Below are 24981 nucleotides of genomic sequence, written 5' to 3' on the forward strand. Positions count from 1 at the left end.
AAAAAAAAAAAAAAAAAAAAAAAAAAAAAAAAAAAAAACAAGAAGACGTGAAAAGCAGAAAATGCGGTCGGACCTGCTCGTGTTCTGGGCGTGTCGGCCTCGCCCTGCAGGTGAGCTACGTGAAGGGTTGCGATGTACCTTTCAGAGGCGTACGCCGTGTCCTGCCGCTTTAATAAAGCTGGCAGAAACACAGACAGGGACTCATTAAAACCAAAGGGGAAATGCCTGTGGAGCATTTCTCAAGCTGGGCAAGAAACTTCTCGTTTTTCTTTTTTTTGGGGGCCAAATCTTGATGTATTTTAGGGAGAGGGAACGCCATGAGTCAGCCATCAGTCAGCTATCGTCTTTAGGAGTAAAAGCTCGGCGGATCTCGAGCCACGCCACTGTTTACTGCTGTGTGTGGCAGAGAGAGAGAGAGAGAGGGAAGGGGTGGGGCGGGAGGTTAACCGCAACACGTTTTTTAAAAATCCAAACAAAAATCGACCAATCCCGCGCATGTGAAACCGTTAAAAGAGGCCCAATAGAAACGTTAGGCCTTTTGTCATAATCAGTACTTGAAAAACCAGAGCTGTAAAGAATCGTTTCATGAACTGACATGAGGCGCATTTTAAAAAAATCATTCTTGCACTACTTTCTCAGGGTTACCTGGCTCAGGTTCATCAGCTCAAAAACTAAAGACAGGCCGAGCTTAAATCGACACCAAAGCTGAACCACGTTGCACTTTGACTTTTTTTTCTTATAAAGTGCAACGGTGACTTCCGAGGTCTGCCAGGAGGCCCGGCTCTCCCTCAACAAGCGCTCCTCTATCACAAATTTTCACATCTCCAGTCAGCTGAGCCTCACATTCCTAATTAACAGTCGTTTGTTACATCGATAATGCGATCCATTCATCTGTCTCTCCGACGTGGTGAATCGTCCTGAGCGGAGATAAACTGCCCGAGCGTTTGGTGGCGGGGCGCGCGATAAGATGGACTGCTAATCTTGGGGGTTGAGTAACGCCCAAATCCCTGAATAAAGGTGTTTATGAGGCGTCTTTGAAGGAGCCTTTCGACACGACTGTGTGAAGAGAGAAGCCAGCAGCGGAGTCAGCCTGACCACAGCCAAGTTCACCGCTGCTTTTACACAATACTAAAGCTCCCCCGTCTGTGGTTGGCTGGCTCACTCATTCCTTTTACACAATGTCGCACCCTGCCCTGAGATTTCTTCACTCCTTTTATATATTAAAAAAAAAAAGGAAGGGGGTGGAAAAGCCCGGGAGCACATAGAGTATTTACTAGAGCAATGTGAGTGAAATGTGATGCGAGCGGTCCTCTGACAGGAGACGACTCAAACAAAGAGGAGACTCGGAAACCCCAGGCTGAGGAGTCAACCGTCCCTCTCGTACCTGCCCCATGGTGTCACCGGGCTGGTTCGGCTTAGGAGCTGCCGCCCCCGCCGCCGCTCAAGCATCAGGCGCGAGACAGAGACCCATGCTGCGAGCTCGTTCTCGTTTTCTGTAGACACACAGAAGCAGGTTTATTCAGCTCGACAGGAGCAGCAGACGAAAAAAAAACAACACAAAGTTTCCATTTCTCCTTTTAACTGTTTCTGAGCACCAGCTTCCTCCCTACAGTACGTGTGTGTGTGTGTGTGGTGGCCTTTCCCAACAGATTTACATTCAATTAAAAACCATAACATTCCATCACTGAAGGCTTATCGCTTTTATCTTTTAATGAGAAATGACAGAGCAGTTTTGGCTAAATGTTGAAAACAAAGTTATGATCTCACGCATTATTCCGAGATCTGTGCTGGGAATGACCCCCAGCGACTACCACACCAAAATGTAGCTGCTGCAGCCATCTTTGCCTTTGCTTAGGTGGCGTTGTAGTCGTAGCTGTGGATGTGGATGTAATGATTTGCTGGGAGTTTCACTGAAATCTGTCCAGCGAGACATTTTGCCAACAGACCCACAAACGCACCCGGAGCACGCCCTCTGGCCTTCGGCGGCAGGGGATAGAAACGCTGAGCTGGGAGGACGATTCTGTAAGACGCAAACTCATTTGTTCTTTAAGAACCATCTGCAGTGGATTTACCGTACAGGAAACATGAGCCGCTGCCGTTTTAAGGGGTGGACGGTGTGCGTGCCAGCTGTGGAGCCCTATAACCACCGTTTACATTCAGTAAAAACAAATTCCTCACACTTCCCTGAGCCGACCCGTTTCCATGGTTACTGGCCAAAGGTTTCCATTCTTTGACTCCCTTCCTCACCTCTAGGTGCTCTTAGTGAGCCTTCCCCCCCCCTGACATTACTACGACTACATTTAAGTCTCCAAGGCTCCAAGGTCGGCTCACGTGGTCGCCTCCCTTCTCTGAGAACAGTTCTGCCCCTCCTTGGTTTTGTTTTGTTTTTTTTTTTTAAAAAGGCAGCTCACACAAAGCCTTCCTCTTTCAATGAAATCCAGACTCGCAGGCTGTGCTAACACACTGACTCTAAAGAAAACAACTCCTGGCCGTAGCTAGGCAACTTCAAATATGAGTCATCCGACTGCCGCGCCCTTCATCAACTGATCGCCCCCACCTCCCCTCACAAGAACCTCCACCCCAGTCCTCTGCAAGTGTGGTGAGCCTGATTCCAACTGCGTGCCGGTTCAAATATTATGTCTGTGTGGCTCATCAGAAAGCTCGCCACACTCGGGCACAGTCTGTCACCCCCTGACCTCAGCTGACAACATGGCCACCGCAAAGTGATGTGAAAACTGGCACACGGTTTGAGTTGGAGGCAAACCAAAGCCGGTCGTGTTTCCTGACAGCTGACAACAGGTAATGTCACAAAGAAGAAAAAAAAAAAGGTTTGTGGGTATTAGTTGCATAATCAGACTGAGAAAATGTCAGGTTTCAGTGTGAGGTACTACAGAGATTACTTTAAATAAGGGCAAAGGGCCAGCCGAGCCACATTTTGGAGCTGGGTCAGACCTGTCAGATGACCGAAGTCACAGCAGCAGATCAACACGGACACAGATGGTGCATTCACTGCCGCCCTCTAGTGGACAGATGTGTTCAAGCGCCTTAATTTACTGCAGCTAAAACAACATGGCAGCCCTCTCAGTGCACACCACAGACAGGGTTTATCACCCGCCGCATAGGGCAACAATGTCTTCGCCTGCGTCTGTTTAGTCTGTCATTCATGAACCACTAGACGAAGTTTAACGAAACCTGCAACAAAGTAATCATTTCATGCACATTTACAACTGATTAGCCACAGCTAATTGATCTTAGCCGACACAAACATGGCTACAACTCAGTCAGTTTCACAGATACTAAGTTAAAATCTGATGTGGTAGTAGTTGACAGTGATTGACAGCACATACTCCGAGCGTGACATTTTGCCTAACCTTATTTTTCGAGCTATGACCAAAAACGCCACCTTTCATTTCTCACCATAAGGTAATCTCAGTTTATTCTGCAGGTGATATGCATTCCTTCAAAAGGAGAACTCTAGGCCTTTAATTAAATACATAATTTAACTTCCTTAATAATAATTTCATTAAGTTAGGTGGAATTAAAACTAATCTTTCCTCCACTTTCCCTGTAAGGGGAATGCTTGCAGCTGCAGTAATAGTCTGTCACCTACTGCGCATGTGCGGCTAATTAGGCTCAATTAGGGAACAGGTGTGCTGGCAGGAAGTCTACAAAAAATACTAGCGCCGTTCATTCGGTCCCAGTGTTTTGGTGCAAAGAGGAAAACTCGTATTGGCGATGCATTTGAAAGAAAACGCACACAGCTTCGGCGTTCGGCTTGTTCACACCACCACCATCATCCTCATCATCACAATAACCTTACTTTCCGTGGGGAGGTGTGAGCCGACGGCCCCCTCTCACCAGCCGGCCGACCCCTCGCTCCTCAATGATGCCTGGAGCAGCTTTGTAAGGACGAACAGCCCCCCCATCCGCCCCTCCGGCTCAGGGCGCGCAGGAGAAGCGTCCCGCGTCCTGCTCCGGACCGAAACCTTCAGACACGCGGCGGAGCCGAGACCCGAACCCAGAATGGTGTCCCCGTCGAGGGCAGCGGGCTTAAAGAGCCGCTCCAAACGGAGACAAACCGAGAGGAAGAGGCCTTTCGCCCCTCGTGGCCTCCCGGACGGAAACTGCAGCAAGGCCCACATTACACACGTCGTCCCCGGAAAGTTCTACATCACGGGCCAGTTTGGACCGAACTTCAAACATCTCGGTTATTATTTGGGTCCTGATGGTTTAGGTGAGCTGCCTTTTTGTCCGTCCAGGGCCACTCACTGTGCTCTGACCCCTCCTGGTGAACTTTAGATTAGATGTTAATATAGAAATATAAAAGTTCCTTTTGTTAAATATAAGGAGCAAAGTTTAGTCAAAGTATTTTATTCTTCTAACATGTCATTTTGAAGCATTTAGGAGCATGGTGATGCACCTGCTGGAGCTGTTTAAAGGGGCGTTGCAGACATTTTGAAGTGGAGATCTGGGGAAAGGTTGTGAACAAATAATATCCTACCTTTTTTGAAGGGCCTCAGTTTAGAGAACTGATGAGCTAACATCTAGTCTGAGCGTGGCCAAGATCGAAGTGGATTCCTGCTGTCTGAGAGAGATCGTCTGGTCATTTATGAAGTAATGTTGGGAAGTTATTATCTTTTAGTTTTCAACCACAAAGTCTGTTTTAGAGAACAGAATAACGAAGAGAAGAAGTCGTCCACTTAAGAGTCGGGCTAATGGCTGGCCGGACTTTTTTTCTGGCAAATAAAATAACACTGCCTCTAAAATGTCATAATGGTCTAATAGAATGTCGTGTTAGCTCAAATTAAACCTCTGACCTCTTTAGTTTGCTTGCCATGTTCAGTGGAGAAAAACTGAACAAGGACCACGTTGCTGTGCGAGCGTCCGTGTCACGGGGCTGCTGAACGCGTCGGCTCGCCCGATCAGCGCAGCTCGTCTCCAAATATTGACTCAGTTCCTGGAGGAGTCGAGTTGTTGGAAAATGGACGCCGTTTGGTTGACAAAACGGTGACGAACTGTAACGGTGCCAGGCAAATGTTTAATTTTAGCTAACATTTGAGCTGTTCTTTGACATGAGTGCGGTACAGAGTACTACAGAGCCACCTCCAAAGCAGATTTTGCTGTCAAAACAACTCTGGTTTGTGACATTTTATAGTGGAATTTCTTAAACCTCAGTTTTGCAATTGACCATTATTTCAGCCGAAGTGCTACAGTCATATAACTCAAATTAAATAATCATTTAATTTGAAATTGACAGCAGTGTTTAGGTTTATGAAATGTTGTTTGCATGAACTGCTAAACTTGATACTGGAGCCATTCTGAAACTGTAGATATTCACTTTGCTTGTTGGCTGATGGTTGTCTACAACAGGTAAGATATTAATGATTCGTAGCCTTTTTACAGAACCCCACTTTGGAATGTCAGAAATATTCTTTGTCTTATCGACCACACAGTTGTAAACGCATGGGATCAAGTTAAACAGGAAACAGGTTTTACTAGTTTGTTTGTCTTTTAGTGGGACTATTGATCATTTTTCTTATTTGTTAAATAGAACAGTGAGAATTTAAGAAAAAACTAACAGCACTTGGTGAAAATATGAACACTTTATTGTGTCAGAGCAGTGCAGTCAAAGATTAGAGGCCAAAAAGGGGTGAAACTACTGTTTTTAATTTAAACTTTCATCTTGTAGAAAATACATTTAGAGCCCGTTTTTAATCTCAGCTTTTGATTTCCGAGCTCTACCGCTCTATCGTTGAATCCCCACTGAGAGTGACAGCTCCAGCTTTACGTTGCATTTAAAAACCCATTTACTCAGATTTGGTTTTCGTTTCCCAGTCCAGGGTCGGGGGAACCAGGCGAGGGGCAGAGGTCAGCAGCCCGGCGCCTCAGACGAGAGCTGGCAGAGGCTGGAGCCCACGGTGGAGTGTGGAGAAGACGCCATGATCCTCACCGTCAGGAGGAAACGGGCGATACAGTTGGTGCTGGATCAAGGTCGGACTGCATCCTGTCAATACATAACGCCATGTCTCGTGTTTATGTTCGTAAGCCTTTGTTGTAAGTTAGGGAGGAGAAATTAGAGTTTTACCAAAATAAGACATTCTGCATTGAGTAGAAAGATTAAATCAATAAATAAAAATCTGAATGTTTAGTCTATTGTTTGACAACAGATCTCTTTAGCACTTAAAGTTTAAAAAAGTAGGTTTATTTGTGTTTTTGCTCTTCTTTCTCCATCAAAGTAAAACAAAGTTGTTTGTGTCTCAGTGAACCGGTCGTCGTTGCTGCTGTTCCAGCTCCCTCCTCAGTGTGGTTACTTTGTTCGAGTCACACCAAGAGACGTCAGCCTGCAGGCTCAGTATGACGCCTGCCACGTCACTCAGGAGGTGCAGGCACCATTCAGTACAAACTTGAGTTTAACATGCCGCTTTCTGAGAATCAAATTTCAACCGTAGCGGGACTAATTTCACTTCATTGTCTGGTTTCCATTTCTGAAACCTTTTGGCTCTTATTTTAGTAACTGTGGTTAGGTGACTCACACATGTCAGCTGTGACTCAGTGTGTGCTCGTATCTGGAGGAGAGTTTGGGACTTTCTCAGCAGACCGTTGAGTGTGTAATGCTTCCTGCTGGAGGCATGGAACCATTATTTTCCTAAACACTATGTTAAATACGTTCATTCAGGATGGCAGCTATGTTTTGCCTCTGCTGTGGAGGGGGGTTCCAGTCAAGGCGTCCTGTCCAGTCTCTCACAACAAGCCTCCAGGTGAGGGGCCGTCCTTCCTCTGCTGCTCCTCTCACGGTTTGGCTTTCAAACTGCAGGAACCGCCTGCTATCAAGGAGCCACATATAAATGGTAAATTCTCCAAATCCTTAACACCGTTCACTTCATTTTCGACTTCTTAAATCAAACACCATGGCTTCTTCTCCACCTGTTAAAGTGAGAGGAGAATGGACCCCTTTATCACTGTTGGCCAAGCAGTGTGGCTACACTGTGAAAAAACAAGATGCAGCGATCATAATCATCATCCCATTTAACACCTGTGGTGTCACAATGAAGGTAAACTTCAGGTTGTACATGAAACAAACGTAAAATATCCTGTTCTGTTGTAAAACTGAATGTGATTCCTCTTTTTAAAACCTACAATAAAAACTTTCTTATTTTGCAGGATGGAAAACACACACTTTTTCTTCAAATAGGACCAATAATCTATACATTGGCCTGTCCAATCCCACCCCTTGAAGAACTACCAGTTACCCGTCGGCCTCTCGCTGACAGTCCTCCTAATTTTGCCAAGAGAGTAGGAAAACCCAAGCTAAAGTCTTTAGGGCCTTTACTGTGGATCCCACCGTTCTACTTAGCCCCACCTAACTATCCTCACCCTACATATCCTCGCCTTAAAGGACACAGCTCCTATAACCCTCCTACACCTTTGGCTCGTGGCGTTGAGTTTATCTCCCAGCCAAAGAACCCGGAACATTACTATCACCAAAGTCCTCTTAAGGAGACTCATAAACACTTCAGAACTAAGAGGCCTCTTTCGTCCAAAGATCAAATGAAGGATTCGGGTCGAGTGTATCAAGATAAACACAATCGTAAAGCTCCTGATTTAAACCCTTTGGAGAACAGAGCAGCTACCACAGCCTTTAGAGTTCAAGTTGAAGGACCTCATTCGCAGCCTCCAGGTCACGATTTCAGTTCGTATTACCACTACTACCATCTCCCCAAAATCCCTCTTCCTGGAGCTTCTCGGGATCCAGGTCCAAGTGCATCTGGAAGATTACGATCCTCAACTAATCCTCAAAACCAGGAGTTCTCTTCAAAGCCTCCCAAGATCCATCAGTTCAAAGGTCTTGGAAAAGATGCCTCGGACGAGATTTCTTCATCATTAATCACCCCTGCTCCCTATGCTTTCCCAACAAGTTCCAAGGTGGCAGCACTTTATTCTTCTTACCTTCCGCAGCCTTTTCCATACCATTTCTTCTACTTGCCACGTTTTGCCAAAGGTGAGGCTAAAAGACTGGGTCTCTTACATCCTCACTTGGCAACAGAAACAAATCTGTCCTTAGTTTCCAGCCATGGAAAACGCAGCATGAAGATGGATAAATCGGACCTGTCGAATGGGAGACGACCTGCCTCTGTGACTCCTGCAGTCCAGCCTCCAGTGCCTCAGAGTTGTTCTCACAAACCAGGTCCTCTTTCCGTTCCTCCTCCCGAACAACCCTTTTTCCCAACTCCAGGATTCACCTACAACGCAGATCCTTACAAGTACTACTATCACCCTTATTACAACAACTATCTGAATTATGTGCCCGAGGCTTTGCGTGGAAAATTTAACCATTTGGTTCAGCCTACACCCCAAACTGCAGCATCTCCTTCACTTCAACCATCCAATCATGAAACTCCGCCCACAGAGTCGATGAACGACATTCAGAAAAAAATACTGTACCATTACTATTTCTATTATCTGCCACAGTTGTTCAAATACAACCAGAAGCTACATCAGGACTACAGAAAGGCAAAGAAAGCATCTGCAAAATCTGCATCTCAACTTTCTCCACACCTTGACTTCAGCAAAACACAGCCATCTGCTCCTGCTTCTGAGGCGTCTTTGTCGATGCACGACCCCCTCCTCCAAAGTCTTTATTCCTACTTCATCACTCATCAGCAGCTTCCATCTAAACAGTCTAAGAAACATGGTGGCAAAGGAGCCAAGGAGATGCTGGATAAAGAAATGAGAGGTAAATGATCACAGCGGGAGTCGTGTTTCTGGGCTGACAGTCATGGAAAGAAGGAAGTCCTACCCTTATTCAGTTCTAGGATTTTACAAAGGGTAAAATATTTTTTGAATCCAACCTCAAGTATATAAAAATCGTCATTTTCTGTATGCCTCAGTCTCTCTCACATGGTGGTTTATAGCATTTCTCCGGTTCATTGAGGTTTGCAGACATTCATTTCTGCACAGCTCTCCTCAGGTCCGATCACAGCATTATATTCATGTGGAGGTCTGGATTTTGACTAGACGGTTGCACCACCTCGATTGATTTCTGTTTCGGCCATTCTGTTATAGATCAGCTGCTGTGTTTGGGGTCATTGTCCTGTTGCATTATGACCCAGTTTGAGCCAAACTTTAGCTGTCGGACAGATGATTTCATGTTTGACTCTAGAATCCTTTGGTCCACAGAGAAGTTCATGGTCCATTACTATAAGGTGGCCAAGTCTGACTGCAAAACAAGCCCAAATCATCAACTCTTCACCACTGGGCTTAATAGTTGATATATGAATTGTTTGTGCCAATATGTGACCAAACATACTGATGTGCATAATGGGGGAACGTCTCTGCTTTGGACTCATCTGTTGGAAGGATGTTGTTCCAGAAGTTTTGTGGTCCATTCAGACACAGCATTGCAAACCAAAGTTGTGCTGCCATGAGCTTTTACCTTTTTAACCTGCTAACTGAGGCCTGTAGAGTCTGAGAAGCTCTTGAGATCTGATTTAAATAAATTCAGAACCAGATTCTCTTAAACTGAAAGAGGTAGGACTTTCTTTCCTCCCTGACTGCAAGTATTTCTTATCCTTTAACTGAGCTGGCATGTTTTTAGTGTTATGACTTCAGAGCACCACAGGGGGGCAGGAAGTCTTGACAGGCTAAAACGGTATCTGATATCATGCCTGTATTGTTTACCTGAACAAACCCTGCTGCATGGGGCAAAACCTTTTAAAGCATGACTTGTTTAGCTCATTTTTCTTCTTGTTACCCCATTATATACAGTAGTATCTTTATTACTGGTAAGCTGTGCACTCCTTTTGCCTCACCCTGTGGTGTTGGACCCATTTCAGATGTGGACTGCAGAGTTTGTTTGGATTGCTTCTCTCCCACTGTGCCACACGAGCCTCTCCCCAACGAATCTTGTTTTTACTTGTCTGAAACCTAGAAATCATCCGTGAAGTTAAACTGATCGCCAAACATTTTCTTTGCACACTTTGAAGCTGGAATGCAACGCCTCGTATGTTGCAACTAGGAGCTCCCAGTTTTTGCCATTGTTAAAATCAAATGTGCACATGTAACTCAGCAGGGACATGTTGTATCTGGGTCAACAGATGGGACAGCAGGACGGTTTTCTGTCTTTGCTGGTCCTGACTCTGTGGCAGAGGCTTCAGCGGCCCCTCCCGCTCTTTCCTCTGAGGACAGGAAAGGGTCCTGCATGCTGCAGAAGCTGACCTCGCACCCTGACATCTACATCCTTCCCTTGGGCGGCTGTGGCGTAAACAAACGTGTAAGGTTCATTTCTCTCCATGTTTATCACTGTTTGCACAAAGCTAGAAAGCTACAAATGAAGTGTTTTTGAAATGCCTTGTTGGGAGCGCACGATCAGTTTAGCTAAAATAAATGTATTTAGCTGGGTTCAAGTTCACCCTGCACCTGAGGCATTTGCTACGAAGCAGGACAGCAGGATTAGTGTCTTAGTGAGGCACTGTAACTTAATGCTCACTTCAGGTTTTTCGGCATCACTAAGCTGGTTCCCTTCTTACCTGGGTCTGTATGTTGGGGACTGATGAGAATTAGAGCTCTGCCTCTCAACCAACCGGTTACAAACCACTGGTGTGAAACACTTCCTCTCTCACTTCCCCAAGTTAAATTTAGACTTTCATAGAGAGGTGTCTTTGAGAGAGATCCACTGTTTTTGGGTTAGAAGTTTAATGTTAATCATTTCATTAAATACCTCCTGAACTTTAAAAGATTTCTTTGCCCTTGTCTGTAGTGTTATCAAAATACCCTGAACCAGTAGATGAATTTTTAAAAAACTTTTAAAGTAATTAGATTTAGAGCTGATTACTTTTAGAGTCGACTCAGGTCAAGATGGCTGCCACAGCCAACTGATCTGAAACCTTAAAATGGCTACAGTTCAGCTCAGTTTTACAGATGCTGATCTAAAAATCAGTGAGGTAGTAGCTGAGCATCACATACTGAGCACTAAGTGTGCAACATTTTAGCTTAAAACTGACTCATTTTTATCTGTCAGGCAATTTAAGAGATGGGATTGCATTATTCTAAAATCTTATTTTGTTCAATCTGACCTCCCATCTGTATAGTTGACTTAAAGTGACTAGATGCATTGGGAAATAATATATTTTTTATCATTGATGTTTGGTCAGATGATGGTTAATCTGTTGGAAGTCCAAGGCGTCCAGTCACCTAAAGACAGCTTGGTTTCCTCTCCTGGAAGGTATGTTTTGTTTTTTTCCATTAGAGCTAAATGTGAAACTTATTTTGGTGTAGTCTTTCACAATTCCTGCTGGCAAGCCCTTCATTAAAGGCTGTCAGTGCTGGCATGGAACTGGTCAATACTGCCTGACAATTACACACAGTCCTCTGAAAGCAAGACAAACGAGAGAAATTGCTGTTTTCTGTGAATGCTAAGTGCTAAAAAATTTTTTTTAATTTGTTGAACCTGAAACTGAGTTGGTAAAGCTAAAAGAAGCAGAATAGCTAAACACTAAAAGTAGCATTAGAAGAAGAAATTGAGCAACTATGCTGAAGCAGATTAAAAAAAATCAGTGTTTTTAAAGGAACTGAAGAGATCTTGATGCATTTCTTCGGAGAGAAGATTTGTAAATAAAGTTAAAGATTTTTGAAAAGTATTAAAGATTACAAAAACCAGAAGTCATAGTACCCATCCTCTAAATGAACTGGAAGTTTTGGTATCCAAATGGCTAAAATAGCACAAAGTTTGCTGATGTAATTTCCAAATAAACAGGAAAAAATTAAACAAAACAAGTGGGTAGTATGATTGCTGACTCGGCATTCACACAATAAAACCTGAGGCAGTAAATTGATCAAATTTCTCTGGAATTTTGTTAGTCAACACCAAATAATAATAAAAATAAAAAAGCTTTTATTTTAATGAAACTCTCAGAAAGTAATCGCTAAATGTAAATCTTCAGCTTATCCAATTTAAAATGGCTGCCACAGCAAACAATTTTACAAATATTGAGCTAAAATTTGGTGACATCGTTTCTTAAAACTTTGGCATTAAATGTTGGTAATAACAGTGTTAGCAAAATATCTCAAGAATTACTGGATAGATTTAATTGAAACACTGAAAAGTAATCACTGATTTTTACATTTACAACCGATTAACCTTTGGAGCCTCCCCAGTTCAAGATGGCTGCTGTAGCTGATCAACATTAGCAAACACAAAAATGGCGCTAACTTGGTAAGAGCCAAAGTGCTGACCTATCTTCAACTCAAAATACTGAAGGAAACTGTGCTAGCACGGCTAGAGCTGAAGACCGTCACTAAATCTCCTCCTGTCAGATTTAAAGAACACTAAACCAGCGAGAACGGCAGAATCCCACACAAATACACAAACTGCAGCGCAGTGCCTGCTCAGCGTACTTTAATGTGTCTGCAGGTTGATGGTGGGCTGTGGTTCCTCCCCAGATTCTCCAGATGAAGTGAGGTTCTCCATGAAGGATCAACAAACGCCTGCTGCCGCCACGGTGCTTCTGAGGCTCGCCACAGGTCTGTCTGAAATGTCAGGTCGGGCCTCGGGAGTGTCTGACGTTTATACTTTTTATTTTTTTATATATTGTAGACGAGTCCTTCGGCAGCTACTACCCCGAAGCTCACCTTCCCTACAGCCTCGTTCAGAACAAACCCGTTTATGTGGAGCTCAGGCTGCTGGAGGCCCCGGGGCCCGGCGTGGTGCTGATGGTCCACTCCTGCCTGGCTTACACGCCGACGCCACACGTCAGCTGGATCCTTTTTTATGACGGGTATGTTCAGATGTTCTGTTGTTTATAAAAGGAAAGACTGCATGCAATTTCAGTCCTTGAACTACCCACTGATGACTGAGCTTTTGTAGTTTATGACTGCAGTTTTCTGTTTAAAATCTGACACTTTATTCTGTTTTTGCCTTTTTATCATAACTAATGCTGCAAACTTGTCCATATAGTTAGTTATTTTGTGACATAGTCAAGTTTAAAATGCTAATGCAGGACTCATAAGACCATATCTGTAACTTTCACTCATTCAAAGTTTAAATTCACATTATATTTAGGCAGCCTTAGGTAAATATTAAAGTAACTTTAAGGTCCTAGATGCAAGACCGGTGTTTGTGAGAAATTGACCTTAAATAAGTGATTTTTCTGCAGCTAAATTAAAAACACAATGCAGATCTGGAAACATGTTTAAGAGAAGGTATTTTCCTGAGTTTCTGTGGTGAAGTGGTGTTTCTTCATCAGAATTAACGAGCGGAGCCTCCGGGTTGCAGCAGTATTCAGGACTATATTGGTGCAAACACACCCTGCACAGCCGAACGGAGCGTCCAATAAATCCAACTTTGAGCCGTTTTTATACCTTCATCACGCGTCACAGAACTTTCACTAATCAACACGTTCTTACTGCAGGGTAACGAAGGCTGAATGCTTTTCTAAATTCGTCTGAGCGAGCTGACCTTCCTCAGCCTGGCTGACTCGTTCTTCCACTCATTCCGTTCATTTTTGATTTATTTTTTTTTGCTAAGCAAACCTTCAGTCACTACTTTCTGACATGAATTCTTCTTATACAAGTCCTAAACTGTCCTTCAGTAGACCAGCACAAAGTAGCACATAATTGGGAAGTGGAAAGAAAATGTGTGGGTTTTAGTATTTTATTTATTTATTTTCAAATAAAAATCTGAAAAGTTTAGGATGCCTTCGTGTTTAGGCCCCCTTTTACTCCGATAAATAAATCAAATCCAGAAATCACCCAACTAATAAACAGACCACCTGTGTAATCTAACCTCATCATATATCCAGCTGTTCTGTGAGCCTCGGGTTTGTTACAGAACATCTGTGAGCAAACGGCATCATGAAGACCAAGGAGCGCACCCAGCAGGTCATGGATGAAGCCGTTTAAAGCAGGAGAGCATTAGTCTGAGAAGCAGCCAAGAAACTCCTGGTAACTCTGGAGGAGCTGCTCAGGTGGGACAAAATGTCCACGCAGGACAACTGTTCGTCAGATCTGTCCTTTATGAAAGACAGAGTGGCAGGAAGAAATCCATGCAAAGTCCTGTCTGCAGTTGGACACGAGACATGTAGAGGACGCAGCGAACAAACTCTGCACATCACCCTCATTACACCAAACCCACTGGGAAACATGGTGGTGGCAGCATTATGTTGAGGGGAGGCTTTTCTTCAACAGGGACATGGACGCTGGATGGAGCTGTTTCCTGTAAATTCTTCACGAGGGTTCAGTTTAACGGTCAGTCGTTGTTGTGTGTCGTTCAGTTGTAGCAGCCGGGGCACATCGCAGCTGCTTCCTTCCTCAGGCTCTCAACACATCCAGAGGATTAAAGTTACCAGCTTCCCCTCCCTCCCCTCGGAGAGTTTACCTCACAGGGCCAAAGGGGGACGCTCAGCCCCGGAGGATCCACAGGTGTGTGTGTGTGTGTGTGCAGTCAAGTCCAGGTTTAGTACTGATTAGGACGGCTGTCATCATGTTGTTTTATTCCTTTTATTTCCCAACAGATCTACTTTTTGTGCCTGACAGAAGTCTGCTCAGCTGCTCATGATGACTGCAGAGTGAAGTGTGTAAAAGGTAAGATCTAAAAGAAACTGGGATGTTTGGAAGTTTATACTGTGTAAACGTAGACATAATGCTGTCAGATCTTAGAGCCACGCTGTTTTCCTCTTTAGTTTTTGGACTTCTTCAGCATACTTTCATCTATTTTAACCATTATTATTCCAATCTGTTTAGCTCATTGTGTTTGTAACGTTTGTCTTATTGAAATGAGATCTCTTCAGATCCTCCAAAACGTGGTCTTTGAATTGCTTAATTTTTAGCTTTAAGCTTCCACTCGGTTTCTCCGTTAACAAACTGCAGCAGTCATTCATCACTCTGCAGCCACACTAGTTCTGTGTAACCAGTGTTTGGTTGGATTTTGAAGTTGGTGATTTTCAGACCTAAAAACTTGAACTCTACTGAAACTTGCTGAACCTCTTTTAGGAAGGCTAAACTGATCTGTTTTGGTGTTTGAACAGCTTCAGTACGCTCCACATTAAATCAGTGCTGGTTGTGTCGGTTCTAACATGTATGGGCAGCTAAGGGCTCGTCCTGTAACTGAAAGGTTGTTGGTTCGAGCCCCCACTTTGTCAGTCTCAGCCGTTGTCCTTGGGTAAGACACTTCACCCGCCTTGCCTACTGGTGGTGGTCAGAGGGCATCAGTGTGTGACACACTTTATACAAGTGCAGGCCATTTACCGTACATCAGCAGAGCTACTTCAGACTGGGCTGTGTGACCCCGTTTGGACCCTCCTATGCTCACTGACTTGTCAATAGTCTGATTATCTGTACGAAGTTCCTTTTCTGCTCATCGTATTTCCTGTCACACAGCTGCTGCTCACTGTGGGCATTTTAGTTTTTTTAAACAGTTGTGAAAAAACAGCCTGATTTGGAACAAGCTATCATGTTACCTTTTTAAACTCTGAGACAATTCTAAAATTTGATGTATAACTTAGACCTTTTATCTACTTCAGTTTACATTTAAGGCATGCAATTGGCCGATTTTTAAAAATCCGTGTCGTAGATGGCTCTTTGAACAGCCCTAGTTTGGAGAAGCTTTTATTTCCATCGGAACCGACGAGCTAATGGCTAGCGTGAATGCAGCCAAAGTGGATCCAAAATTTCTTAGCTGTTCATGAAAACACTATTTCAAGGACACTTGCATTGCTGCCATTTTTGCATTACATGGATATTCGCATAAAATCCTGCGATTATTTGACAGCACAGATGGTGGTGGTGGCCGCTAGCTGTTGCACCCCTGGTCAGAATTTCGTATTTTTGTAGGAATGCTAAACCAACGGTGGTGAAAAGGTTTTCACATAAACCTGTATTAATATTTGAAGTGTTTTAAGCTGGTAAAAAGCCACTAAGGAGGTGGGGCTAGTGTGGTTTGAGTGGACCCTGTATTGGAGTAGATTTTAAGGTCTTCAACACCTCCCAGTTTTAAATAATTTCTGAAAACCGACATGTTAAGACCTCGGGTTCACAAGTCATTAGTTTTGAGGACTTTTCTTCTTTCCTCGCAGGTCCCAACAGCAATGCAAGAGCGACGAAATAAAGACACTTTTACACAACCGTCACATGTTTTTGTTCGTTTTAATGGAAACGTGCACAAGCGTCGTGGATACACAGTACAAACAAAACAAGGCAACAAAAGCAGTTTAAGGCATTCAGCTTAAACCTTTAGTTGGTCACAGCAACAAACTGACAGGTTCAGGACTTTATTTAAAGGCAACATTTCACTCTTTACATTTTCAAAGACGTTTTTAAAACACAGTGGACTGTCTAATATGCAACATACTCCTTAAAAATCCCTTTTTGTTTTTGGCCCTCGAGGCATAATTTATACAGTAGAAATAAAATGGAATTCACATTCAACAAAATAAAGCTAGCTGGGCACTTTCAGTTTTGTAGTTTCATACAAGAACAAAACTTTATGGAAGATTTGAGTAAGTTTAATAACATGATCCCTTTTTTTTTTTTTTTTTTTTTCCCCCCCTTTTACACTACTGACACAGTCACTAACAGAATGTCACGAAGCTCTCTGTGCTGCAACATTAAAAACTTTAGAAAAGCCAAAACTTTAAAAGCATTAAAAGCGTCCATCGTGCATGCGGAAGAAGAGTGAAAATTAAGATGTAAAACTGTGTTGCACTGAAGGGGGGGGGGGGAAATAAACCAGCTGCTCCTGGTTGTTTGCATCTAAAGACTGTCGGTTTTTTGGGTTGTTTTTTTTTTGGCCCATTAAGTTGGTGTGCCAAACACTTACTGGTATTTTCACACTAAACTGGGATGTTTTTTGGGGGGACGTTGAAGTGTGTTTTAGCACATATCAGCTTCTACAACAATCTGCAGTTCACATACAATTTGGGTTTTCTTTTTCTAAATCTGTAAACACTTGATCTGCTGTTTGAGTTTCCAGCGATGGGTCTTTGAGGCAGAGGAGGGTGAGGATGGAAAAGCCCCCCCCCTCTGCCTCTTCTTAGTACACGGCTGAATAGTAAGAAGTGACCGCCTGATGGACTTTCTTGAGCTGGTTCAGGAGGATAATGGCGCAGACCAGGGCAGTGATCTGTTATGCAAACACAGAGGGAGGAGGGGAAAATAAAGAACAGGGATAGAACCAAAAACTGCCACCTTCCACAGGATGAGTCTGTGTCAAAAGACACTCCAGTGCTACTGAGCTGCACACAAACTGTCTACAAAGCACACGTGAAAATAAAGAGAGCGTGTTCAGTGATTATTAGGAAGCAGGGATGCACCAGTACTATTTTTATTTATTTATTTTAAACCAAGCGTGAGTACTTGCCACCACAGAGTACTAACAAGTTTCATCACATTTCTTACAACTACTTTGTTGCCGTCCTGGCTCAGTTTGAGCTGCTCTGATTTTTCCGTCTGTTCCAAAAGTGCCAATTAGTGAGCAGTAAGGGTGTCAAAAGCCTCTTCTGTAGCGTGGAGAACGGGCTAATCCAGAGGGTCTGCTCATCGTCAGGATGAGGCTCTTTAAACTGGCACGTTGAGCTGTTCCTGAGCAGCTTTAAGGCGGGAGTGTGCTAATGTTTAAACTGCCCAGCTGCCACAGCATCAGCCACACTCCTGCACAAAGAGGACCTTAAAGACCACGAGCTGTAAGTGTCTGTTTGACACTATGCTGCTGTTGAGGAACATTGTTGATTTTTAAGATAATTGTGTTTAAAAGTGCTGGATTTTGCCCGTCCTCTTGTGGGCTTCACTTTTCGTCACCATCGTTACTTTGAAACACCTCCACGTGGCTCCTGTTGCCCAAAGTGGTACTGGTACACTTTTTATGAGTACAAGTACCCACATGCCTAATACTAGTATTGGTGCATCCCTAATAAGCAAAACTTGAAAAGACAAAATCCAACCCTGTTACAGTAATTTACGTTGAAAAAAAAAAAGCAGCTGATTTCTAATAAACTAGACACATTTTCTTTTGCAAGGCACTGTGCAGCCTGTCATGTTTGCCAGCTGGTGGTGTGCGTGGAAAAAAAACTTTAATTTTAATAATTGACACTTGTCCCATTTTCTGTGGAATTAAGGAACGTTAAGCCATAATCCAACAGTCTCAGTAACTTATTTCAGGGTGGATTTTACTGGTAAAAACATGAGGAATTCTGCAAACATGCTGAGAGAATCTAAGGACTTGCTACACTGGCATATTGTGAAACTGAAATGGCAACAACTGACAGGAGCGTTCTTATGCTTGAGCCGATGGGATGTTGACCGTTGACAGGGGCGTGAAGACCACCGGGTCCTGATCGGGGTGGGAGCTGGAGATGTGCTGAAATGTCTGCAGGGGAGCTGGGGCGGGAGTGGACTGAGTCAGGACAATGTACTGGGTAGGTGAGGCGGACTGGTGAATGCTTGCACTGAGCACCGCGCTGCAAATCAGGGCTACGAACTTTGGGAAGCAATGATTGGTGGGGGGGGAGGGGAAAAATAAAAGAACATTTGTAAAACCAAAGGCAAAGGGGGGAGGAAGGTGATTAAAACACTGTCATGAACTTCAAAGACTGAAGCTTCCACACCTTTTGAATCAGTTGTATTATTTGCTGATGATGCACTTCAAGCCAAAAAGCTGATTTTGAACTTTTTTTTTAACCTGTTAAACTGCACATTATTTCCTCTTCCTAGTGTAAATAAACTACCCTCTTTCGAATGAGACTTGATCTATTGGTTGTGAAGAAATGAACGCGCAGAATTCGCTTACCAGAAGAGCTCCGGTTCCCACGAAGATGCCCATCACCAGAGATGCCCGACTGTCAAAGATGCTGGCGATGGTCACGGGACAACTCTGAAAGAAGACACGAGAAGCTGTGAGCACGTACGCTCCCACAGTGAACTTGGACTTTTGTCAGGGTGGCCAAAGTCCTGCTGAATTTCCAGAAACTTTCTATGCTAAGTCAAACTGGAAAATGTTGGAAATTTTCCAGTTTGGAGATGTTTTCTCTGGAATTAACTGGAAATTGGTGATAATTTTAATTATATCTACACAGATCTACACTTTTTTTTTTTTTAAATCAGGCAGGTAAAGTCTCAGGCAGATCAGGAGTTTGACCCAAAGTTTATTAAAATTACAATTTTAATTCCCTAATTAGCATGCGATGACGTCACTGTTACAACTGAGTTATAGAGAACAGTGGATTCTCAGCGTTTTTACAGTTTTCTTTTTGTAATCCTTTTCTAAATTCCTGTACACAACTCTGAACAAAAATATGTTGTCACTTGATTCATATAAAAAGATAAATCAGTAAATTGCATATCACAAAAATAAAAGACACTCAAAAGGTTTGTTCATTCATTCAACTCTGATCAAAACCATTTACAAGTTTGGTTTTTATTTTATTTTTATTTAACAAAAACAAAACAAGTTTTATTAAATTGCTTTCCACTTTACACGTTACCACCTGTCTCTACATGTCCAGGTGACAGTTTATTGTTTTGTAGGGTGTGGTGCCTCTCATTGTGTCATACAACAATGAAATCTGCTGGTTTTACTCAAGATTACACTCAAATATACATCTTTCTAAAGCTGTATGTAACCTTTAATATTTTAAATTCTAGGTTTATTCCCATGAATTCTTAAGATTATATTTAGAAATTAAATTTAAATTAATACAACAATTTCTACATTTTAAGCGTTGATTCCTGTTGAAAGTTTCCTGACTTCCACTGGTCGGGACTATAGGTCACCTCACAGCTTTAGACCTTTACAGGTTGAAACTCTTTCAGATACACTCACTGACAGGAAGGTTGATCACGTCTCAGCCTGAACCTAGTCTGATGCTGCTGCCGCCGTCATGGCGCTCTTCCAGGTCTATGTCGACTTCACGCTACAGTCCTTTAGCCAAGGAGCTTCAGGAGTACCTGCCTCCGCCAGCGGAGGAGGTCCAGGCTACACCGTGTCAGTCTGCTCCTGCTCCTGTTGCCACCTGGACGCCTCTTCACCAGCTCCTGGATGGCCTCGAAGCCAAAACCTCCGAACTACCTTCCAATCTCACCCCGGTATTTACCTTCCTTCATTGCCACCCACTCGGTTAAGAATGGACGCTCTTTGTTTCTTTGACACATCTGGAATTGTCTCTTAAATAGGAAATGAAGTCCTGCTTTGGGCTTCGGTGGCTTTGATTTGGTTTTTGTTTTGTACTACACACTGATTGGGTTTTAAAAATGAAAAGAAATAATTTCATGTCCTCAACTTACAGGCATGGCAAAGTGCTCCATGATACCATTTGGAGCAGGACAGGTCTGCTTTACGGCCTCGATTACTGAGACTCCGGTCAGTCCACAGCAGTGAAGCTGCAGGACAAAGGACAGAAGGGGACAGAACGGGGTGAATAAGACAGAAAGGCACTTTTATCACATTAAACATCCTATCAGTAAATGAACTAAAAACATCAAAATTAAGTGAAGAACTGACAGGAAAATGTGACATTTGAAAACAAAACAAAAAAAAAAGTCTAAATTTTGAAACATAATTTATCTGAATAAACTCAACAAAAAACCTGAAGTATTAAAAACATTTAGGTATTTAAAAAAAAAAATTACCTATGCTTCTGCAAATACATTAAGGCTCCAGCATTCTCCATAAGAAGTCACAAAGTCGGTTCACGGTCACAATCTGTTCGTTTTCGCCCACACCTCTCATCGTCCACGAGACACTCGGAGCAGAACTCCCGGGAAGCTCCTCCCTCCTCCTGCAGCGTTAAAACGGGTTTCTTCTCAGCTCTCCTGTCCTTATACAGATTTTAGCTTCCTTTACTGCGACCAGACGTGTTTAATGAGCAGACCAAGACAGTACGCAACGTTTGGTATTTGCAAATACGATGGTGCCCAAAAACGAGCGAACAAAAGGAAGGTGTCCTGAGGCTGCCCGGGCAGAGACCTACTTCCTCCCGGCCACCACAGCCACGAAGAGCTGCCTCTGTCTCCATGCGGCCTTTTTACGTTCAGAGGTTTCTAAGTTCAGTTGTAAAGACGGCTGTATTTTCTAACAGCCTCCAGCTGCTTCTCAGCAGAAGCAGAAGAAGCTAAATGACTCCATTAAAGCTCACCAGAATAAACACATAAACACACCCACAACAACTTCTGACCAATCACGCGACACTTGGCTCAAACCCCTGTGAGAAAAGGTTCGGCGTGGGCCTTGTGTGGTGAAGCGGTGGACGAAGCTGCTATGAGAACAAAAATGTTGCAGTTTTCGTCATGCGACCACATGACTGAGAGCCGCCTTTGTGACTTCTCATGGAGGATGGGAAGGCCATCAGTTGGTGCTTACCGAGTTGTGGATGAAAGCGAGAGTGACGGTCATGGCTGGGTCTCCACTGGCCACATACAGACCATACAGGCTGGTGTAGAACTCCCCCAGTCTGAGTCCAACCTTATGAATAAAAAAAAAAAAAAAATCAAACATTTAATCCCGGTCCAAACTACTGGCTCCTTTACGTAGTGCAAACTTTCTGAACTGACCATATCGCGCTTGCTGTAAGCAAGCACTCCGACGACGATTTCAGCTACAGCCAGAAAGAACAGGAGGGCAGAGAACTGACGGGACAGGAAGAGAGAAGCTATTGTTACAAACTGAACAAACCAGGAAGGTTTTTCCAATTTATCCCAGCTTTTACATCAAAACATGAATAGTAGGAAAAAAGTAGAATCTTGTATTTATCACATATAGATGATATGCATTAAACAATCACCTAATGTGACTTTTTACAGGCAGATGAAGAATTTGATGTTGAATCAACAGTTTGGCTCAGATCGTCTAAATGCTGCTGCAGTATTTGTTTGTTGTGTATTTGTTTATTGTGCATCAGACCGGCCAATCACACGCGTGGGCAGGTTTTTGAACGCCTCTCCACAGACAAGAAGAAAATCATAAAAGGTCAAATTTACGTACCAAGAAATCCAACAGAACCTCGGTTTAATTCTATATTCTAGTTTCCATTTAAAGCTTTTTTTTCTGTTGAGGTCAAACCGTTTTGTTTCTACTACGAACAAGCTCGCCTTTGTCATTTTTGACAAAAAAACCTGCTGAGGTCAAAGTGGAAATAAAAGTGACGTTGTTCCTGAAAGCTTCTGCAATAGGTTTTGCTCCACAAATATTAAAAAAGAAAGTAAAATAAACAGAGGGGGTAGGGGGGCAGTAAAATGACAGACTGTGGCGATTTTATTCTGTTGTGTACTCAAGTCATTGCAACATCAGGAAGAGAAAATCAGTCATACGGAAGTTATCTGTTTCTCTTACTGTTACTTCTGCTAAAGTAGGGTTGTTCTTGTTTTAGAGTCATTTTAAATCACTTTTTTTTTTAAATTCACAGGAACTATAAGAAACCAGGAAGTATATGTGAGCCAGAAATAATGTACATATAGATGGAAATCAAATAAAGCTGCAAACTAAAGACACCTCGTGTGGGTCTAATAATGCAAAGCATGAAAACACTTGGTATCTAATATGTGTGTGTTTAAGTCCAGACATTACCTCTCCCAGACGCAGAGATAAACCAAACAAACCACCCTTGGGGATTCTGATGAACAATTAACTATCATTACGAATAAAGTATAGGGTTATGAGATTTTACACAATGTCCCAGCTTATTCAGATTTGGTTGTACTTTTCCGTTTCACTTTTAAGCTCCTTTGGCCTCACTGACCCCCTCTATCAGTCCTCCAAATGTAAAATTAAATTATGGAGTGTGTGACACATTAAAAGCTTTTTTTTTACAAGAAGGGGAGTGAGTGAGTTCAGTCATCTTAATCACAGAAAGTAATCCTTTCCTCTAGACTTAGTTGGCTCCGTGCCATAGCAACAAGGTCACGACAGACAAAACGTTTCTTTCTGCTGCCGTGTCCTTCACACTCTTTTGGAACATGAAGATACAAATGCAACTAGTACACCGAAACATGCGGCACCAGCCTGGTTTGTTCTTGCTGATGAGAAGTAAGATTACACGTAATTGTTGTGTTTGCTGCTCCTGTCTGATGCAAGCATCCTGCCCTTCCGGCCTGTTTGCAGAAAGGAAATGGCACTGCAAAGAAGGGCTGCCTCACCACTTGCAGAGCGCATCTTTTCTCGTTGCAGGCCCCGTAGTCTCCGAACACCACCACAATCAGCATTATCGAGCCGAGCGCTATCAGCACAGTCACTCCTGAGGAGGGAGGGAACAGGAACGGCTGTTGTTAAACACCAAACACGCGAATGGCTTACTGATGAGCTTTTGTGTGTGTGTGTGTGTGTGTGTGGGTGAAACTGACCGATGACAAAGGCGCTGGAGTTGAGATCTTCTATGCTGAAGATTGCTCTGGTGTTCTCACTGAACCTCAACCACAAGCCCAGGCCCAAGAATGCAAAGCCCACCACCTGTGAAAAAAAGAGGAGCGAAGCGAGCCGCGTTTAACCACAGTTCTTGGTTACAAAGTTTCACATCTATGACTGGAAGAATAAATCACTTCGCCACACTAACAAAGTCTGTGGCTTTCTGTACTTCAACTCTTAAGGTTTGTCTGGAAATTATACGGATTTTTCGACGACTCAGCTTCAAATTTACTTTGCGCCTGAGGGTCTTGTTTTCATTAAACATGGCGACCTGGTGACTTCACCGAAAGAACCGGATGTCTGACTCTATATTTATCCCCGACTCCCGGGTGAGGCTGCAGTCACCTCTGGGTGAAATCGGTCGCTGGTCATTGTTTGAATGTCTGCGCGCGGCGACTGTACGTCAAACATTTTCCACAGAGCTGTCATGTGGTGAGAAAGAATGGGAGCTCCTAAGGAGACAATGGAGTGCGGCAGGAGGTCACTTCCCGAATGGAAGGAGACATTTAATGGAGTACATGTGCACTTGACGAAGCCTGGAGATATTATTTCATCTCGACTGGAGTCATTTTTTAACCATTCATTAATGTTAGATTGATTTTGTGAGCGATATATAGGTTTTTCTCATAGCGGCTTCGTCCCCCGCTTCGCGACACGAGGCCCCGGCCCAACTTTTTTTTCACAGTTGTTTGCTCCAAGTGTCGTGTGATTGGTCAGATGTTCGTGGGCGTGTTTAGTTGCGTGGAAGCGCTCGGACCCGCCGTGTTGCCGTTTCGCTTTTAAATACTCGGCTTCCAGGAGCCGCTCGTTGGTTGTCGTGCGTGCAGGCAACATGGACCATTCTAAAGAGCAGCTGGCCGAGTTGGTTGGGAAAATACGCACGTCTGGACCAGCAGACAGATTCAACCTGCTCGGTTCTGGTCCTGTTCAGTGGGCGAACATGCCTCCTCCTGCTCTTCATCGCCTCTGTCAACACGCAAAACACGGATCTTCCTCCTCTTCACTTGTGAACGCCTAATTGTACATCTCTGCCAAGCTTGACATCACCGTGTTTACTTTTGTTGGGGAACCACACCTGTTTGTGCTTGGAGCGTGATGTGTGCTGCAGCCGGAGGCGTTTTTCCCAGGAACCATCTCGAGGAAGGTGAAAGGTGCGTCTGGAAAAAAAATGAACGTCTGCCAACCGCGTGACCACAAACCGATTTCTTGGCTTCTTAGCCTTTGCTGTAACACAGGCGCAGCCGGTCCATAAGGGCAAGCTGGGACACAGCCTTACCTAAGAAAAGAAAAAAATCACCCGCCCCACAAAGTAGTTCCTCCTAATAAACAATGTGAATTACTTAACTACTTAGCTTGCTGTGTATCGTTTTGTTCTGCATGTTTTTCCAGCTATTTTGATCATTTTAAATGAAATTCAAGATGTTCTTTCATGATTCATTCCCAGTTTTTGACTTATTTGCCGTTACAAGGCAGCTCTGGCAGAGGCTCACTGGGGCGTCAAGTATCCCGCCCCGTGGGCACATCCTGCTGGTTTTAGCTCAGCGATGCCCCACTAGTCACGTTACACCTCGCCTGATCTTATTTAACGCAGGAGGCGGGGG

General features: G+C 43.6%; 2 protein-coding genes across 6 annotated transcripts in view; one reads left to right on the top strand and one right to left on the bottom strand.

The window, feature by feature from the left end:
* The first annotated feature begins 3669 nt into the window (after positions 1-3669).
* Positions 3670-17156, top strand: LOC108236113. Of its 2 annotated transcripts, XM_017416568.3 has the most exons (13): positions 3671-4234; positions 5836-5991; positions 6262-6380; positions 6677-6848; positions 6934-7052; positions 7162-8734; positions 10095-10270; positions 11151-11221; positions 12410-12519; positions 12593-12773; positions 14268-14415; positions 14508-14577; positions 16068-17156. In XM_017416568.3, exons 1-13 carry the CDS (start codon positions 3736-3738, stop codon positions 16097-16099), a joined length of 3426 nt encoding a protein of 1141 aa, XP_017272057.2. In that variant the 5' UTR covers positions 3671-3735; the 3' UTR covers positions 16100-17156. The 2 variants fall into 2 exon arrangements, 1 of the variants encoding a protein (XP_017272057.2); XR_003039176.2 differs by lacking the exons at positions 14268-14415; positions 14508-14577; positions 16068-17156 and having other exon boundaries at positions 3670-4234; positions 12439-12519; positions 12593-12731.
* The window catches only part of zgc:65811 (uncharacterized protein LOC393524 homolog), a 9714-nt gene continuing 1245 nt past the window's right edge, over positions 16513-24981 (bottom strand). Inside the window, exons 3-10 of one of the 4 annotated variants that reach the window (XM_037978640.1) lie at positions 24456-24537; positions 23320-23425; positions 23116-23213; positions 21535-21609; positions 21344-21445; positions 20269-20364; positions 18776-18859; positions 16513-17113 (exon numbers count right to left, since the gene is read on the bottom strand). In XM_037978640.1, the coding sequence (XP_037834568.1) occupies positions 17024-17113; positions 18776-18859; positions 20269-20364; positions 21344-21445; positions 21535-21609; positions 23116-23213; positions 23320-23425; positions 24456-24537 (733 nt within the window). In that variant the 3' untranslated portion in view covers positions 16513-17023. Of the gene's footprint in view, positions 18467-18775; positions 18860-20268; positions 20365-21343; positions 21446-21534; positions 21610-23115; positions 23214-23319; positions 23426-24455; positions 24538-24981 lie in introns of all 4 variants that reach the window. The other 3 variants (XM_037978639.1, XM_017416637.3, XM_017416636.3) reach the window with 3 other exon arrangements.

This window comes from Kryptolebias marmoratus, linkage group LG12, assembly GCF_001649575.2.
Source record: "Kryptolebias marmoratus isolate JLee-2015 linkage group LG12, ASM164957v2, whole genome shotgun sequence".
Lineage (NCBI taxonomy): Eukaryota > Metazoa > Chordata > Actinopteri > Cyprinodontiformes > Rivulidae > Kryptolebias > Kryptolebias marmoratus.

What these genes read in the sequence shown, in the direction of transcription:
- LOC108236113 (XM_017416568.3), top strand. Translation starts at nt 3,736, where the DNA reads ATGCATTTGAAAGAAAACGCACACAGCTTCGGCGTTCGGCTTGTTCAC. An exon ending in CAAGGAGCCACATATAAATG is followed by an intron (nt 6,849 to 6,933) that starts GTAAATTCTCCA and finishes CACCTGTTAAAG; the next exon opens with TGAGAGGAGAATGGACCCCT. An exon ending in CCTGTGGTGTCACAATGAAG is followed by an intron (nt 7,053 to 7,161) that starts GTAAACTTCAGG and finishes CTTATTTTGCAG; the next exon opens with GATGGAAAACACACACTTTT.